The sequence below is a fragment of the Trachymyrmex cornetzi genome, unplaced genomic scaffold, assembly GCF_001594075.2.
Source record: "Trachymyrmex cornetzi isolate Tcor2-1 unplaced genomic scaffold, Tcor1.1 scaffold398, whole genome shotgun sequence".
Lineage (NCBI taxonomy): Eukaryota > Metazoa > Arthropoda > Insecta > Hymenoptera > Formicidae > Trachymyrmex > Trachymyrmex cornetzi.
Window position 1 is genome coordinate 94,740 of NW_017298724.1, and position 17,150 is coordinate 111,889.

A 17,150-nucleotide genomic window follows, 5' to 3' on the forward strand; every position below is an offset into this window, starting at 1 on the left:
TCTGAAAATGTGTCCTCTAAAGATATTAAAATTAATTGTCACCTAATCTCGTCTCATTTTGGTCAATCTACCCCATATAGCCATTTTTAATAAAAGAAATTGTATTCACAAACTTAGTCAGAATAATGATTACTTAATTGTAGCAAAAATCTTCTAAGATGTATGTCATTTTCTATGAATACAGGAATATTACGATTAATAATGCCAAAGACTTGTCAGACAACAAAATAGGTGATTATAAAAATTTACTCACCAATTTCATTTTCTCAAAAATCGCTATAAATAATATATACAATGCTTGTGCAAACCATTTTACACAACAAATTAATATTATATCAGCTATCTACAGTCAAAAAAAGAGATTTTTCTGCCGTGTCTTGTTTGAGTTTGGTATAAGCATTTTGACAATCAACCCCGTACGACAACCAGCCCTGGTCTCCCCTAAATCGGACGCAATCCGATTTATTCATCATACTGAATTGTAAATATTAAAGGGATATTATAATATAGGCCGAGTAATATCAGAATATATAATATATATAAATAAATAATTCTTTATCATGCTTAATACGTTTATATGAAAAGAATTTATTATTTTATTACCAAGAAAAAATTTTTGTTTTAACATATTTTGCAAAAGATAAAAGTTCACGAGTAATATGCGCGATATTATGCAATCACGGAATTTATTATTTTATTAGACCATATTGGCTATATAAAATCATTGATTTAATTCAAAGAATTATGCGTTTTTAACAAGCGAATAATGGCATTTGCGACTCTATGGACATTAAACTCACATGCATATGACGCACGGACAACGATAACACTCGTTATCGCAATTTCTGTGGTAACTTGTTCAAATAAAGGATCGCGTTTAATACGTTGGCATCTATTGGACCTTTTGTTTGTTCGTATGTTATAATTATGCTCAATCATTTCTTTGTTCTTTCGTAGTCTCTAACGCTTTCAGTGGACATTGTCGACAAATGCAATTGCTTTCGCGAATAAATATCGATATTGTGAATTTGGACGACTTACCTCTAAAGTCGTATTTATTCGTAAACCAAAATGTGACAATTCTGAAATTCTTATATTGATTTATTATATATTTATTAAATGTTGTAATATTTATTAAATGTTGTTTATATATAACATAAGAGCATATCTTTTGTTAATTAATTTGAAATACAAGATTATATCAATCACTCATTGGACTCATTTGTCAGTTACATCTCTACATACTTTACATTCAATTTAATGCTGATTCACCGAAATAATGATCAATTCTGTAGATTATTTTCTATGTTCTATTTGTGAAGATACTAATTGGGTAGAGTAATTAAAACTGTGGAACACATTTATCGCAACATCACGATGATTGCGTATAATAAATACTTGTAAAGTGTCATGGCAAATCGTTGTCACAATTTCGCATTTAATATATAACGAATAAAACGAGAAGAGTTGCGAGCGATAAGTCAAAGATTCGATCTGCTTTTCATCTTCTTACTAAAAAAACGATTAAAACTACATGTGTTAAATCTTTAGCTGTCAATAAATTATGAGTCGCGAATGAGCAAATAAAAACGTAAAACAGTAAAATAAATTTTAAATGTATAACATTTTTTTTAATATGACACATTTATAATGTACATTAGATATTCTGTGTTAATAGTAAGGATACGCGTATCGATATGCGCATCGATGCATTAGAAAAATCAATTTTGCGAACTAGCGGTTGGAAATCATTTTTAAGGCTGTTTTAAGTCGATCTTTTTATTTTAAAAAATGTTCCTTTTTCACCAAAAGGATGATTCCAAACGATTCGTATCAATACGAGAATTGCCTGCCCATCTCTCGTTAATAGATATGTATCTAAAAGTGATATTAAACCAACTTTATATGGTAAATAGTTTGAAATTATTTTCATTAATTTTTCTATAAAAATGCTTAATTACATTTTCAATTTTGTTACAAAATCAATTGTGGTTTGAGTGTAAACATTAATATTGATTGTATAATTTATTAGAAATTGTTTTGACTCCTCGAGTTAATATTGTTCCAATAAAGGATTAAGAGCAATTTCAAACTTGTTCTTCCTCTACTTCATTGTAATTCGATTCCGTCGCGGCATTAAACAAAGTGCTTAATTACATCACATCCCTCATAGCACACCCGCAGACGGACGTAACCGCGTCCGGAACTTAAGAATGCTCGCGTTGTTAGTTTTATCCATGAAATATTCATTCGCTACCGACAAATATCGAGGGCGACTTTTCATCCTGCGGGAGGGCCGTAATTTTCGACCGGTCGATGAGTTATGTCCGTCGGCCTAATGAGCCACGCATAATGGAATAACTGATCCATCCTTTTTTTTCTCCCAACCTTCCAGTTCTTTTTTACACAGCCTTCGGCCACGAATTATTTCGCTGCAACTAATGAACAATTCCTTCTGGACACTCTCTGCGTTCCATCACACATTACGCGCATGGCAGCTTGCGAAATTCTATTCTCTGTGGTTACCTCTTTGGATGTCCTTTGAGATTAACTGATATAATTTAAAATAAGCGCCATGATATCGGAATACTTTTTAGTCTTGCAAGGCTATGTAATGAAATATTAATGCATTTGTATCTATACGAATATACAATAAGGTTACAATGTATTTATTTAATTATATTGTTTTAATCTATTTATTTAATAAAAATATATTAAATGATATCAGCACGGGTATTATTAATTTTTATATATTAATCACGCTCGTTAATGTTAAAAATTAAAATGTAACAAGGCTTATTACGAGCTACAATCTTAAATAATCTAACATATCAATAAAACAATCTATATAGTTTCATTCATTACATGTATACTTAAAACAAAAGTTTGAATGCATACGCAAAAGTTTGAATTCATACACAAACGTTTCGGCTTACAAAGCCTTCTTCAGTGTTTTAGTCTAACATAAATCCGTATATAACAATTTTATGAAACATTCAAATACTACGGTCCACTCACTCAATATAATTGTCAAAAAATTCTTTCTTTTTATACATAATACAAAACATTTTGCCTACATAACTTTCCATACTAACGGTATCGTCATTCATCAATTAAACCACAATCGTCACAATTTTGACACAAAGATTAAGGAATTTCTACCATTGTGTGCGCTTTGGGTGACCATGAGTCAATTATTGGTTGACATAATTGAATTATTCTGACGATTGTAGTTTAATTGATGAATGACGATACCGTTAGTATGGAAAGTTATGTAGGCAAAATGTTTTGTATTATGTATAAAAAGAAAGAATTTTTTGACAATTATATTGAGTGAGTGGACCGTAGTATTTGAATGTTTCATAAAATTGTTATATACGGATTTATGTTAGACTAAAACACTGAAGAAGGCTTTGTAAGCCGAAACGTTTGTGTATGAATTCAAACTTTTGCGTATGCATTCAAACTTTTGTTTTAAGTATACATGTAATGAATGAAACTATATAGATTGTTTTATTGATATGTTAGATTATTTAAGATTGTAGCTCGTAATAAGCCTTGTTACATTTTAATTATTAATTTTAATTAATATTTCAATTAAATATCCCAATAGTAGCACAGTAGCGCTTGCAAAGCTCTAAAAAATTGTAAGCACTGTGCGCTACTTGGGATTTTAGTTGCAGAAGTTTATTCAGAATTGACTTGTAATAAAAAAGAATATATTTGTTTTGCTATCTTGTCTAATATAATTTTGTACAAAGAGAGAATCATGTTGTTATACAATGAGTTTTCTTCGATATACAAATAGAAACAAGATGTATTTAAAATATTTTGTAAACTTTTTACTTATAAAATGATTTCAAGCAAGACAATGTACGCAAATTTTCTTTTTATTCAGGTAATTTTGCTTTTATTTTATTCTGTGTAACTCCAGATGTGAAATGTTATTATATGTTACTCTAATTGGAGATTTAAGGGAGAGGTTACATGCCTTTAAAAACTCGTTTATGCTTGTTATCCGAAGTTAGCCGGAACGGTAAACGTGATTTTTCCCTGAAAACGCGCGACTTTCAATATAAATCACGTACTTAGCTCGCCGACGATTCGGTACAAGCAGCGCGCTGTAAATTCAACGGGAACAAAATAAAAATGCGCGACGTTGGGTATAATTCGAGTATCGCCCGGGTATGCACTCGACACCGGGTGTCTCGCATAACGCGTTTGAAAGGGAGAAGAAGCGGGCATTCGAAACCGCAGAGTGCGATGGGACTGAGATGAGATGGTAATGGAACGATTTCCACGACGTCGTCATCGACTCCTGGGCCCTGAGAAAAATCGACTAATTCAAACGGTCGGAGAATACGAGGTTTACTGCGTGTCTCGCTCCGGCACGAAATAAAAGAATAAAGAGTGTTACAGAAAAAAGCTGGAGCGGCGAGAGAGAAAGAGATCGACTGGCTCGCATCTCGCCCCTGGCAATTCTCAGCTTCCTGTCTCCGTCCTTCTCATTGCATCTCGCGTAGCTCGTCTCCCGTTAACGACCTGAAATCAAGACCGGCTACCAGATCCTTCTACTTTTTTTCGATTATTATAACGCTATACACGCCATGATACGCCAAGGTACATCTTAAGCTAAATGCTATTATTTCTCTCTTTCTTCTTTTACTTTATGGCTAGGTTAGGTTTTTGTCCCGACGAGGGAAAAGCAATCTTCGGAGATTATGCACGAGGGAAGGCACGAGCGTCTCTGAAGGATGTCATGGAAGGATTAGACTTGTTGGGTGCGAGTATTCAACACGTCTATCCAATTATCTTTCGAGACTTATGATACAAGAATAAACAAATTAACACAGATATACTTTATTGTTTATTGTTGTGGAGACTTGATAGTCTTATGTTTCATATATTATTCAAATCAATCTACAAATTACAAAATATTATCTAAAAGATATTAAATGTTCTTTTATTAGAATAAAATAATTCTGTTTTTTTAGATTTTATTTGATTGTATAATATCGTATTAAAATCGCGTCATTCAAATGTTATCTTATCTTAAAACGTGAGTGTTGAAAAAATTCTGGGAGCTGCAAAAGATACAGCGTACAGTGTACACGGTAGCCAGGTTACTACAAACTTTAAGCCATGTTTACTTGAAACCATGTTTTTCCATGATAAGCATTACAGGTTTGCAACTTGTTAGCGCGTAATATGAAACCTTTTAATAAATAATACATATAACGTCTATTTAAAAAAGTTAAAAAATTTCATTTCTTTTGCGAATTTAAAAATTTTAGAAACTTTTGCTAATCGATAATTTAGCGATTCTGTCTTTACGTGATTTTTCGCACTTTACACGAAAATTCGTACAAGTGATACAGCAGCATTAATTTTTATTTAAACCACCGAACATTCCACTTGTATAACAACTCTGCGAATGACAAGTTTAATATTTCAACATTTAAATATTGACTCTATAAACATCTCTCACACATAAACAAATTTATAAGAATGTATTAAGAATTCAACATCGCGTTATTTATTATTTTATAATTTATCTCGATAGCATGATTACTGTCACATAATCACTGAGAGAAATGATTTTGTTATAGGAACAAATCAAGGGAAAGCAAATGTGATATTTGTTAAAAAAAACGATCGATTTATTACGATTGCAAATTAATTCGTCAATGTAACAAATAATCAATAGTATCGCTAGCAAATAAGAGGCTCATATATATATATATAAAAGTCATAGACGGTTGCAGGGTCTGAAATCGTAAGAAATTGACTAATTCTAGTCAAGTATTCTCTCTATATTTGACTGTGCTTGATCGGTTTCCTACGACTTAAAACTCCACGATCTTCTACGAATTCTATGTAAACGAGCTAAAGTCTATCCAAAAGATAGGTTAGAATCTATATAGTTTGTTTCTGTTACTAATAATTGGTTGGTATAGCAGACTAGCAGCAATCACAACATAATTTGTTGTCATATATTTACCGATCACCGGTTAAAAGTACTGGTGGCTTGCTAAATTAACAAAATCCTTTCTCTCAGTGATTAAAGAATATAATGATTAAAACGGACTCTTAATATTTAAAATAATAATAATAAATAAATTTCAAGGAGAAGTAATTTTACTTATCGATAACTGTGCGCAATCCCTTCCGCGCTGACTCTCATTAGCCTTGAAATTTATTTATTATTATTATTACTGTCACACAGTTACAATAGAATCTCTCAGACATTTATTTGCAACTTAAAAAGTCTAAACGTTTTATATATATATTAGGTATATAAATATTATATGTATTATATAAATATTTTATTCGTCACGCAAGGAAATATGATTATTTGTAAAAAGAAAAATGAATCGATATATTGTTTGCCTAATGTGCTAAGAAATAAAATGATAAAAAGCAGAATAGGAATAAAAGTTCAAGAGACTTACGAAAGACTATTACTGATCCCACTTGACTCAAAGTCCCGTCAGGTTAAATCTGATTATTCGTGCTTCCTCCTTTTGAAGTATGGCCTTAAAGAGATCAGAATCCTACTGAAAATCCGTAGAATTTTCGTTATGCTTCAGCTATTTTGGCGAGTGGAATCTGCAACTGCAACGTAGGATATCATTTAAGAGACTAACTTTTTAATTGCTTATTTGCTTCTTTAATTATTTAATAATTGTCTTTTTTGTTAATGAAGTATCTTTGTAAATTGTAATTAAAAGAATGCGACGCGTACAATTAGATCTTAGCAAATAAAACATTATTGCATCTTTTAACAAAGATTGTTATCTTGTTTATTAAATGTATCAATTACCAACTGCTCTATATAATTATATTTATAGATATATTTAGATATATTTAGATATAATTATATTTTTATGAAATTGTTAATAACATTTATAACAAAAAAAAAAGAAGACTTTTACGTTCTCATGTTACCATATATATATAAGCTTCGTCATTTTATGTCGCGAACTCTCTAGTCATTATATAAGTTTACGAAGCCACTCATCGCGGCCAAATCCAATTATTTGTCCCAACTAGTAGATCCTTTTTTAAAGATCACCGATCAAGACGATCGGGGGATCTTGCTCTCCATCTGCGTCTTTTTCTTTCCTTCATTTCGTCTTCCTTTCTTTCTGCTCATCGACAAACGACTTCGTGCCTGAAGCAAACTCGATTACTCCTTGCTAGGTTGGTTCCTTGAGGTATCCGTCCTGAGGGACTCATTACGGGGCGACTTCGACTTCTGAATAACTCAAGCGAGAAATTTTACTGTTCTCACGCTTTTGTCATTGACAGGATATTAGGCGATAATCCATCGAGCTTAATTACGTTAATTAAAGGTACATTTTTGGTGCATGCGAACATATCATGTGTCACTTTTACTAGCTTAAAGCATTCTTCATCTGTAATTCAAGTTTGCCGGATTATTCGCGTTGCTTTAGCTCATGATAGCACGCACAGTACAGTTTTAATGCGCAGTTCAAATTTATAATTTAATTTGTAATTAAATTTGCGCCTTAATTTGTCTTCATCGGAGTTGGGATGGGCTTCTAGCGCGCCGACGCCAGCCAAATGCAATGGCATGCAACTAATCGCATAATGCATTTTTAATGCACAATCGATCAGTATATTTTTACTTATAATTTAATTCGTAATCTCATTATCGTAATCGCTTGTTTCGTTATTTATATTATATTTTCATTTCTCTTATCTTTAGTTTCTTTTGAATGGCGTTAAATTAACATAGGTACCTCAATACACTATTCGAGATTAGCTCTGAATTTACGCTCGTTTCATCTAGCATTAGTTCTTTAAGACTGTAATGGAAATGCAGACTGTACTCATTATTATGCAGCAAAATACTTTCCTTTTAACCTTTCCTTTAGGAAGCTTAACTTCCAGTTTGAACGAGAGCTTACCTTATATAAGTGTATCGCCATTTAAAACTTTCTTTAGCCAGAAAAATTTTAAAACGCGATGAGAAAACTTTATTCTCAATCAATTCACCGCAGCTTATGCACAATGGACTTTCGAAATTATTTTGTTTAAATGAGGAATTCTGTACAATTAATCGACAGCCAGTACGTAGTCGACAAAATCACAGCGAATTCAATCGAAAATAAAATCAAAAGCAGCATGTATACCGCGCATATTCCATGGCATCTCGTCGAAAGGCCATAATTTTGCCTATCGAACCTTGATAAAAAGCGTGAGGATGGGCGCGGGAGACGAGGGGAAAGGGACAGGATGTAGGTATTAGCCGGATGTCATGGAATTGTTGGGGATCACGTGCGCGTGCAAGCGCGCGATCGCAGGACGCTCTGTAAAATATCGCTGTAAATTGGAACTGGCACACAATGAGGCACGGTTTAACAATGCGTTTGATTTGAATCGAAACGTCATGAAAATAATCACATCGCTAGCGGGACCACTCGAATTAATGGTCGGTATCCCCGGCACGTCCCCGGCGCATCTCTCCGCCTCCTTGTTACCTTCGTCCTCGTCACCGCTGTTCGCGCACCCGACACAAGAGCGAAAGCCTTAGCGGCGACGACGGCGACGACGGCTACGACGAGGACGAATTTATCGGAAGTACTCGCGCAGAATACGTAGAAGCGTCGTCGTGGCCGCGCATGCCTCGGCTGCTTTGTTCTGTGAAGGCAAACACCAAGAAGATGAAGCGTTCATCACCGGGACGATTTATTTTGCGCGCCGTCGCGGAAAATGACTGGAGTGCACGTTCCGATCCTTTCATTCTTTCGGATTTCGCGCGAGTCATCGGAACGGAACATATTCGAGCACTTCCGGTATGTGTGCGCGCCGTATTCTCTCTATTCATCGCAAGCTGGGCTTTCATAATGTCACACTCGGAAATTATTGGATCTTTACCACCAATTCGAAATTAAACATCGGGAAACTAAATGCATTTGCGAAATGAATATTTCTGATATCTTTACAATATTAATATTACCGTAAAACTTATTGACTCGTGTGTGTTTGTCCAAATTAATTATATTATTATATTATTGAAAGAAAAGAATACATTTTATAATTTATTTATTTATTCAATTTTTAGTTAATTTACGAAAAAATTTATAAATTTCGAAATCCCTTATAAAAATTTATCATCGTTTTTAGACCTCATATGGACCGTTTTTAGCCCGTTTTTAGTCCGTTCTTGCTCGTTTCTTGCACTCGCAAGCACTCGCAGTGTATCATGAAGGAACAATAGTGAGTATACACGAGTACGCAATGAGTATTTTTGAGAAGATTGTCTGTTTTCAATACTCGTTTTTCCGCTGATGAACGACAAACGTATATACGAGTATTTTTGAGTGAATCGTCCGTTTTCAGTACTCGTTTTTCCGCTACGTGTATTTTTGAGTGGATTGTCCGTTTTCAGCATGAGTGAGAACACGTTAATACGACGTTTCTCTTTTACTCGTACATTTACTTATCATTTATTAATTACCATAAGAATTATTATTGTATGAATTTTATTTTTATTTTGAGAATTAATTTACCAATGGTTATATATAACTGTAATATATTCTCGCGCGCGCGCGTTTGTGTGTGTGTGTGCGTGCGTGTGCGGGCGTGTGTGTGCATACACATCAGAGTTCTAGTTTAATCTATCACGTCCCTTAATTATTTTTGGGATTAGGATAATCACATTGAATATAAAATATATTCAGAAAAAAGTTGTTTAATTTGAAATGATCTTGCTAATCTGCATGCAAAAGTATTAAGATAGACTTGTCAAAATACTAATAGTTTATGAGATATATTACACTTTATTCAGATATACCATAAATGTTCCATGAACTATTTTTAACAGTTGTACTTTAATATTTTTATGCACAGAATAATGAATTAAATCAATCATTGGTTAATCATTCAAAATCAAAATATGTAAAATATTAATGGCTAATGTCTTTTTGAGGTGTGTGTGTGTGTGTTTATATATATATCTGGATATATATAACATTACATATATGTATATAACTCATACACAATGTATTAAATATAATTACATTGTTAGAAATGTTCTTAAATTTCATTACATTTTAAGTTACACAATTTGAAATTAATTTCATGACATTACATCAAATTTAATGTATTTTTCATGAAAATTTATGAAACTTAATGTACGTTCATTACATTTAAGTAACTACTGTAACTTAATTTTCAGTTAAATCATTCATTACTTTTAATTTCGTTCATAACCACAAGCTTCATTTACATGTAAAGGAAGCTCATGGTTACATTTCTAATAGTGTACTATATAATAATTATAATCTTTCATATGAGAAGTACATAAGTAAGCGAATATCGACATAGGAGTTGTGTAGCTCAGTGGAAAAGTGGCAGCCTCGTAGAGCAGACTTGGAGATCAGGCCTCGATTTGAATCTCGACAGGAGCGGAGTGATTTTCTCGTGCTATCGGTTATGCCTTACGACGAGTAATTTCGAGTGGTGAAAACGTGCAATGCAATGTGAGTGACGAGTATGTCATATACTAAATGAGTATTTTACACTTATATACGTTTTTTCACTCAAATTTACGTTTTTACCACTCAAAAATACTCGTATTGTATACGTTTTTACCACTCAGATATACTCGTGTCCTGTATGAGTGCAATCAAGTTTTAACCACTCATTTTTATGGAAAAGTTCCTGTTTGCGACCTAAAAACGGAGTCATACTCACTGAGTAAAATGCACGTTTTCACCACTCAAATTAACCGTTCGCACGGGCTAAAAACGGGCTAAAAACGGTGAAAAATTTTTATAAGGGGTATTATAAAAATGCTGTATAAAAGGAAGAGAGTAATGGAAGTATTGGAAGCATGTTCTTTTGTAAATAAGAAATAATAAATTCAATAAAAAATATATTACTAAATATATTTCACTATATCTAAATTTATAAATATATCTTATAAATAAAAATGTGTGACTATAATAATAAATTAAAATAATAAAATTTATCATTCTAAATAATTATTTTGGGAGATTATTAAATACGATGTAGAAATAAAATAGAATTAATTTTTAATTATACATACATTTCGTACATTTCTGCCGTTCAATCATACATATCATAAATATAGTAACAAGTATTGAATTTATATATTAATACGAGAGCCGTATTAACCGGACCGTAATCATTATTTTCCAAGTAAATATAATGATCGCATTTTATACGAATTTGAAATAACGCGACAAATTACTCTTAGAGAAAAGTTGGTTTTAAATTATGTGAGTTTTGAATTATACAAGATCTTTAAGAAAACACATCTCTCGTATAAAATGCGAACGTATATCATTATGTAACTACATACTGAGCATCTCAATTTTATCATTTCTTCTTTTAATAATAGATTCTTTGAAAAATTTGCAGCACTTTCATAGCAATACGAAAGTTAATAGAGAGCCATCGTTAATTTTAACTTTTTAATTTTCCATGTTAAATATCTTGAAAATTAATCTTCAAATTAAACTTCTTGGCAATTAACACGTAAACGAATTTTTTTCGTCCATTTATGCTCTGAAAACTTAAAGCTTAAAACCTTTCCACTTTTAGTGTTGAATGTGTCCTTAATAGGCCATCCATCAAATTGCCGCCGGGGAAAATTTGGTTTTGAATCTTTTAAAAGAAATTAAGTCTAATGTTTACAATAATGATGATAACAGTAAGAATAGTAATGTATCGTGATTATGCAAAATTAATAGTAAAAGAAGTCTGTTACCATTGCAAACATATTTACACCTGTCGTACATAAAGTATAAATATATTTCTAGTTTTTAAAATAATCAAATTTTTGTAAATAACGTTCCTATTTCTAGATATCATTGATATATTTGTAGATTTCTGATATAAGTCTTACATAATCTTTCTTGTTACCTATAGTGTTGCATGTAGTATTGCAAAGGAAATGCAACATTATTAAACAATGGCGATCAATTCAACGACAGAGAATTCCGTAATCAAAAGATCTGCATACATTAACACGCTTCGGACTGAAGGTACTAAGACGATTAGGAGTTTAAGGATTAAAAGGATTAAGAGCTTGATGTCAGATGATATTTTGAAACGGCAATGCCTTGTATCCTCAGTTAAATGCGATTTCAGAATGTATTAGTTTGTTAAAACATTATGTTCCCATGGAACGGAATAATCTTTTAATATCTCACTTAAATATATGAGTGTAAATAAATTTTTTTGAAAGACAAAATAGAAATTAAATTACATTTCAAAAAGCTTTATTTACACTCATATATTCTAAATCATCTATTTAGTGATCTGATCAGTCTAATCTTGGGTGGCGTCACCAAGGTCAGAGCAATGTCACTTTGAATTTTTTAAATGGAACCCTCTATTTTTCATTGCATATTCTTGTAGCATACCTCGGGAACTCTCTTTCCAAAATAAATACTATAATAAAATAATTTTTTATGAAGTACTTTTCGAGTTATAAGGCTTGAAAATTACAGTACCGCCGGCATTAGCATTACGCAAGGTGTTCGACCGATGGCTAAAACCTCTTAAATGTCGTTTAGGATCATGTTCTAGATAACATTTGTTAAGATCAAGATCACTGGAGATTGTTTCTCATATTTTCATTTTTACATAAAAATGAATTTTTAGTGCAAAAATGAAAATAAGAGAAACAATCACCAGACCTTGATCTTAATAAATGTTATCAGGACATGATCCTGAACAACATTCAAGAGATTTTAGCCATCGGTCGGACACCTTGTGTAATGCTAATGCCCCGGCGGTATTGTAACTTTTAAGCCTTATAACTCGAAAAGTACTTCATGAAAAATTATTTTATTATAGTGTTTTGGAAAGCTCTCGAGGTGTGCTACAAGAATACGTAATGAAAAATATCCATTTAAAAAATTTAATGTGACATTGCTCTGACCTTGGTGGCGCCATTCAAGGTCAGACTGATCAGATCATTTTCAGTTCGATGGAACTATATATAAACAGAATTTCGGCACTCCCATGGGCTCGCCATTATCACCCATCGTGGCAGATTTGGTCATGCAAAAATTAGAGAAAGTGGCTTTATCAAGTTACAACAACGAAGTTTTATTGTACTATCGATATGTTGACGATCTACTTGCGGCAGTTCCGAAAGACAAGATCAACGATTTTCATAATAGTTTTAATACATTCCATCCTAGACTGCAGTTCACATTGGAAGTGGGTGATGACTCTATTAATTTTCTTGATGTGACGATAATGGTTAATGTAGACCGGTTCTCGTTTAATTGGTACCGGAAGCCAACTTTCTCAGGGAGATTCTTAAATTATCTTTCGAACCATCCAGAATCTCAAAAAAGAGGTATTATCTTCAATTTAGTTGATAGAGCCATATTCTTATCTGATTCGTCTTTCCACCATGAAAACATAGAACTAATTATTGATATTCTCATTAATAATGACTTCCCTCTGAAGTGTATTTTTGATGCTATTAATGAGAGATTACGTCACATTAAACATAGATCTAGAGTATCACATGACCAAAGTGACCTCAATGACAAGAGTGCAGCAATGACTTCTTGGTTTTCTGTGCCGTTTATCAAAAATATTACTGACAAATTCATGAAATTGAATAGAGACGACTTAAAAGTTTCGTTTTTTAGTTCGAACAAGATCAGTAAATTTGTTGGTGTACATAAGGACAGAATACCAGAGGAAGTTAAAAATGACGTTGTATACAAAATTAACTGTAACGATTGTAATGCAACCTATGTTGGACAAACGAGCAGACAATTAAAAACTAGAATATATGAACATCGTAACCACATTAAATGGAATACGTCTGCTCGTTCAGTGATTACCGACCATAGGTTGCAATATGCACATGACTTCGACTGGAATAATGTCAAAGTTCTTGATGTAGAGTCTTGTTACACAAAGCGCTTAATTTCCGAAATGCTTTATATTAAGAAACAGGAGAATGGCATTAATTTACAAACAGACACGGTTGGCCTTCACAAAGAATATGTAAATATTATAAATAAATTGTAACGTATTGGTACTGGCGGAAATTGTTTCCATCGAATAGCGGTCAGAAACACAGAAACGGCCGTACTGTGAACATGGCTCTGCTGAGAACAATTAAAAATTTTTCTGATCCAGACGGTTTCTATTAATATTACCGATTTGTCATACATTTTGACTCTTTGGTATTAGTTTTTTAATGTTATTGTTCTTGTAATTTTGACGACGGAACGTGGAAACCGCTTATATTTCTTGGTCACAATCTGCTATTCCATACGATTTGGTGAGAACTTTTAAAACTTTCTTGTCCTTTGTTATTAACGTCATTCTGAGCTTCAAATTTAACACGTTATAGAAACACATAACGAGCAAGAGTTACTGAAAAAAACAAATTTTTGTATTTACATGAAGCATGATTTTATGGATTTTTTGTCATTAACTTTATATTTTTCTTCTGTTTTTTCACGTACAATTTAATACTATCATTCTTACTAGACGTATAATAAGATATTAGCTAATTACTTTCACGCTTTGTTAACGATCATTGTTCTGCGTCATGTCGTAATATTAAAAAAGACTACGATAATTCTCATCATCGCTGGATTACTGATTTTTTCTTTGTTTTTAATCTGTTAACATTTAGATTCATTTCAAACGCAAATGACCAATCAGTCGTTTTGACTTTTGAATATGTATTCACGGAGGAACTGCATGAGGCTTTGGAATGAAGATAAACGTTCTTAACAGCTTTCTATAGTTTAGTTATTTTAGTTATGATCTCTATTTTATAGTATGTGTGTTGTACCAGAGGTAATAATTTATTTTATATTGTATCTGAAGATGGTTCAAATGTAGAACCGAAACATGTTATACTTATAATTAGAATTACACAATTTATATTTCAAACGAACTTCTTTACTGGATAATTATAAACTTGAATGTGTTAATCACTTCTTAGTTAATTGATGATTACATACGACTCTTATTTGCCTTGTTTCCAATTATTACATTTTGAATTTTAAGAGTCCTTTACTTATAAATACTGATCAGATCACTAAATAGATCATTTAAAACTTCACAACTTTTGTATAAAACGTTTTTTTTTTAAAATGCTCTGTTTCCGAAATAAAAGGGATGTACGAGTGGTCTGAGACACTCTGCACAAGTATGCTATAATATTTTAAATATGTATTTTTAAATAATTTTTAGAATAATTACGTTATATATTTTAGATATCTATATATCAATTATAAAAATAATATTTCCCAATTCAATAATGAATTAATAATTGTGATTTTCGCAAGTAGTTAAGCAAAGCAAAGTAATAATATTTTACTCATTATTTTATGAAATGATTTAATATTTATTTTCTCTCATGGAATTTGTGTTACAAGTAAAATAGTAGTTATCTCTACTATTTTATTATTATTATTATTATTATTACAATATAATTTGATTTATTTATATATAACTTAAAATTTATTTTAAAAATTTTGAAAATTATTTAGCAAAAGAGATTTAATTACATCAATTTTTATTCAAAATGCCTTCTGTTTAAACAGTTTAATAATTAAAGTAGTAAAGGAACAATAGATAGCAATTAAGGAAATTAATACAAACTTATCTCTGAATTACAAAATTTGACAAATTTCATTTTCAATTTCAATATTTTATTTATAACTCGGATTTATATAATTTTCAATGTTTTTGTCACAAATTTCATTATGTTACCTTTTTAAGGAATATTCATCTCACAAAGGAATTTTTTAGCTGTAGCTAAGACGCACAGCGCATACCACTTTCGGCAGCAGTTTGTGTGTTATCTAACAAGAAAATTAATTCTGACACTCCTGCAATCTCTGGCGCGCGTTCGCCGAATTATCCGGGATCGGAGCAAGGCTCGTGAATTATTTAAAAAGTCGATAACATTGAAAGAGGGGCAGCAGGTTTCGCATTCGGGACGAAACTCGCGTGTTTTTCCCTTGGCGCGGGCCTACGCAAACGTTTCGTGCCAGTCAGAAAATGCATTGACACGCCTGCATGTTGCAACAAAAAGAGAATGATACAAGATTTTTTTAAATATTAGATAATCCGCACTATTTCGTCAGCTATCAATCCCCCCCCCTCTCTCTCTCTCTCTCTCTCTCTCTATCGCTTTCCATCTTTCTCAACCGCCTAGTTTTTATTGGCAACGGGCCATGAATATAAAATTACCCCGATGGGGTACATTTAGCTCTTTGCCAGTCTCCGCTAATTTACCTCATGACGAAGTTCCATTTTCGCCAAGCACTCCCGATGCGCGCGTGTTCGTTCCGATTGTCTCACCGCACCCTTTAGATAGTCTCTTACTAAATTTTAGACATTCCGTTGGGGAATAAATTTTCAAGCTGCGAAACGCGAGAAATAATACTTCTAGATCAATAACGTTTACGAAACTGATTCGAGAGAAAAAACTGTCAAAATTTTAAAATTATGGATAAACAATAATCTCTTCCAAAAAATAAAGGTTATAAGTAATTCTTTATTAATAAAACATGCGTCATTTTAACAAATTTTTTCGTTACCTACATGAATATTCATACATATTAAAATAATATAGAATTCCTTTACGAAAACGTTTTTTTTTATATAATTGGAGTAGTATATTAGACCCCTTATAAAAATTTTTCACCGTTTTTAGCCCGTTTTTAGCCCGTTTTTAGCCCGTTCTTGTTCGTTTCTTGCACTCGCAAGCACTCGCAGTGTATCATGAAGGAACGATAGTGAGTATACACGAGTATGCTCATCATGAAGGAACGATAGTGAGTATACACGAGTATAATGAGTATTTTTGAGGAGATTGTCCGTTTTCAATACTCGTTTTTCCGCTGATGAACGAGAAACGTATACGCGAGTATTTTTGAGTGAATCGTCCGTTTTCAGCTGATGAGTGAGAACACGTTAATACCACGTTTCTCTTTTACTCGTACATTTTTACTTATCATTTATTAATTACTATATCGTACGATTTCAAATAAATTAAAATAGAAATTATATAATAATTCATTATTTATTATTGTATATATCAGGAGACGCGGTAGTGTCTCCGGCCATGTTAAAAAAAAGTGTATATATTATTC

General features: G+C 32.2%; 1 protein-coding gene across 1 annotated transcript; it reads left to right on the forward strand.

Annotated features, from left to right (window-relative positions):
- The first annotated feature begins 13,026 nt into the window (after window positions 1-13,026).
- On the forward strand, window positions 13,027-14,058 carry LOC108764167 (uncharacterized). Its single transcript, XM_018512252.1, has one exon. It carries the CDS (start codon window positions 13,027-13,029, stop codon window positions 14,056-14,058), a length of 1,032 nt encoding a protein of 343 aa, XP_018367754.1.
- The last annotated feature ends 3,092 nt before the right edge of the window (window positions 14,059-17,150 follow it).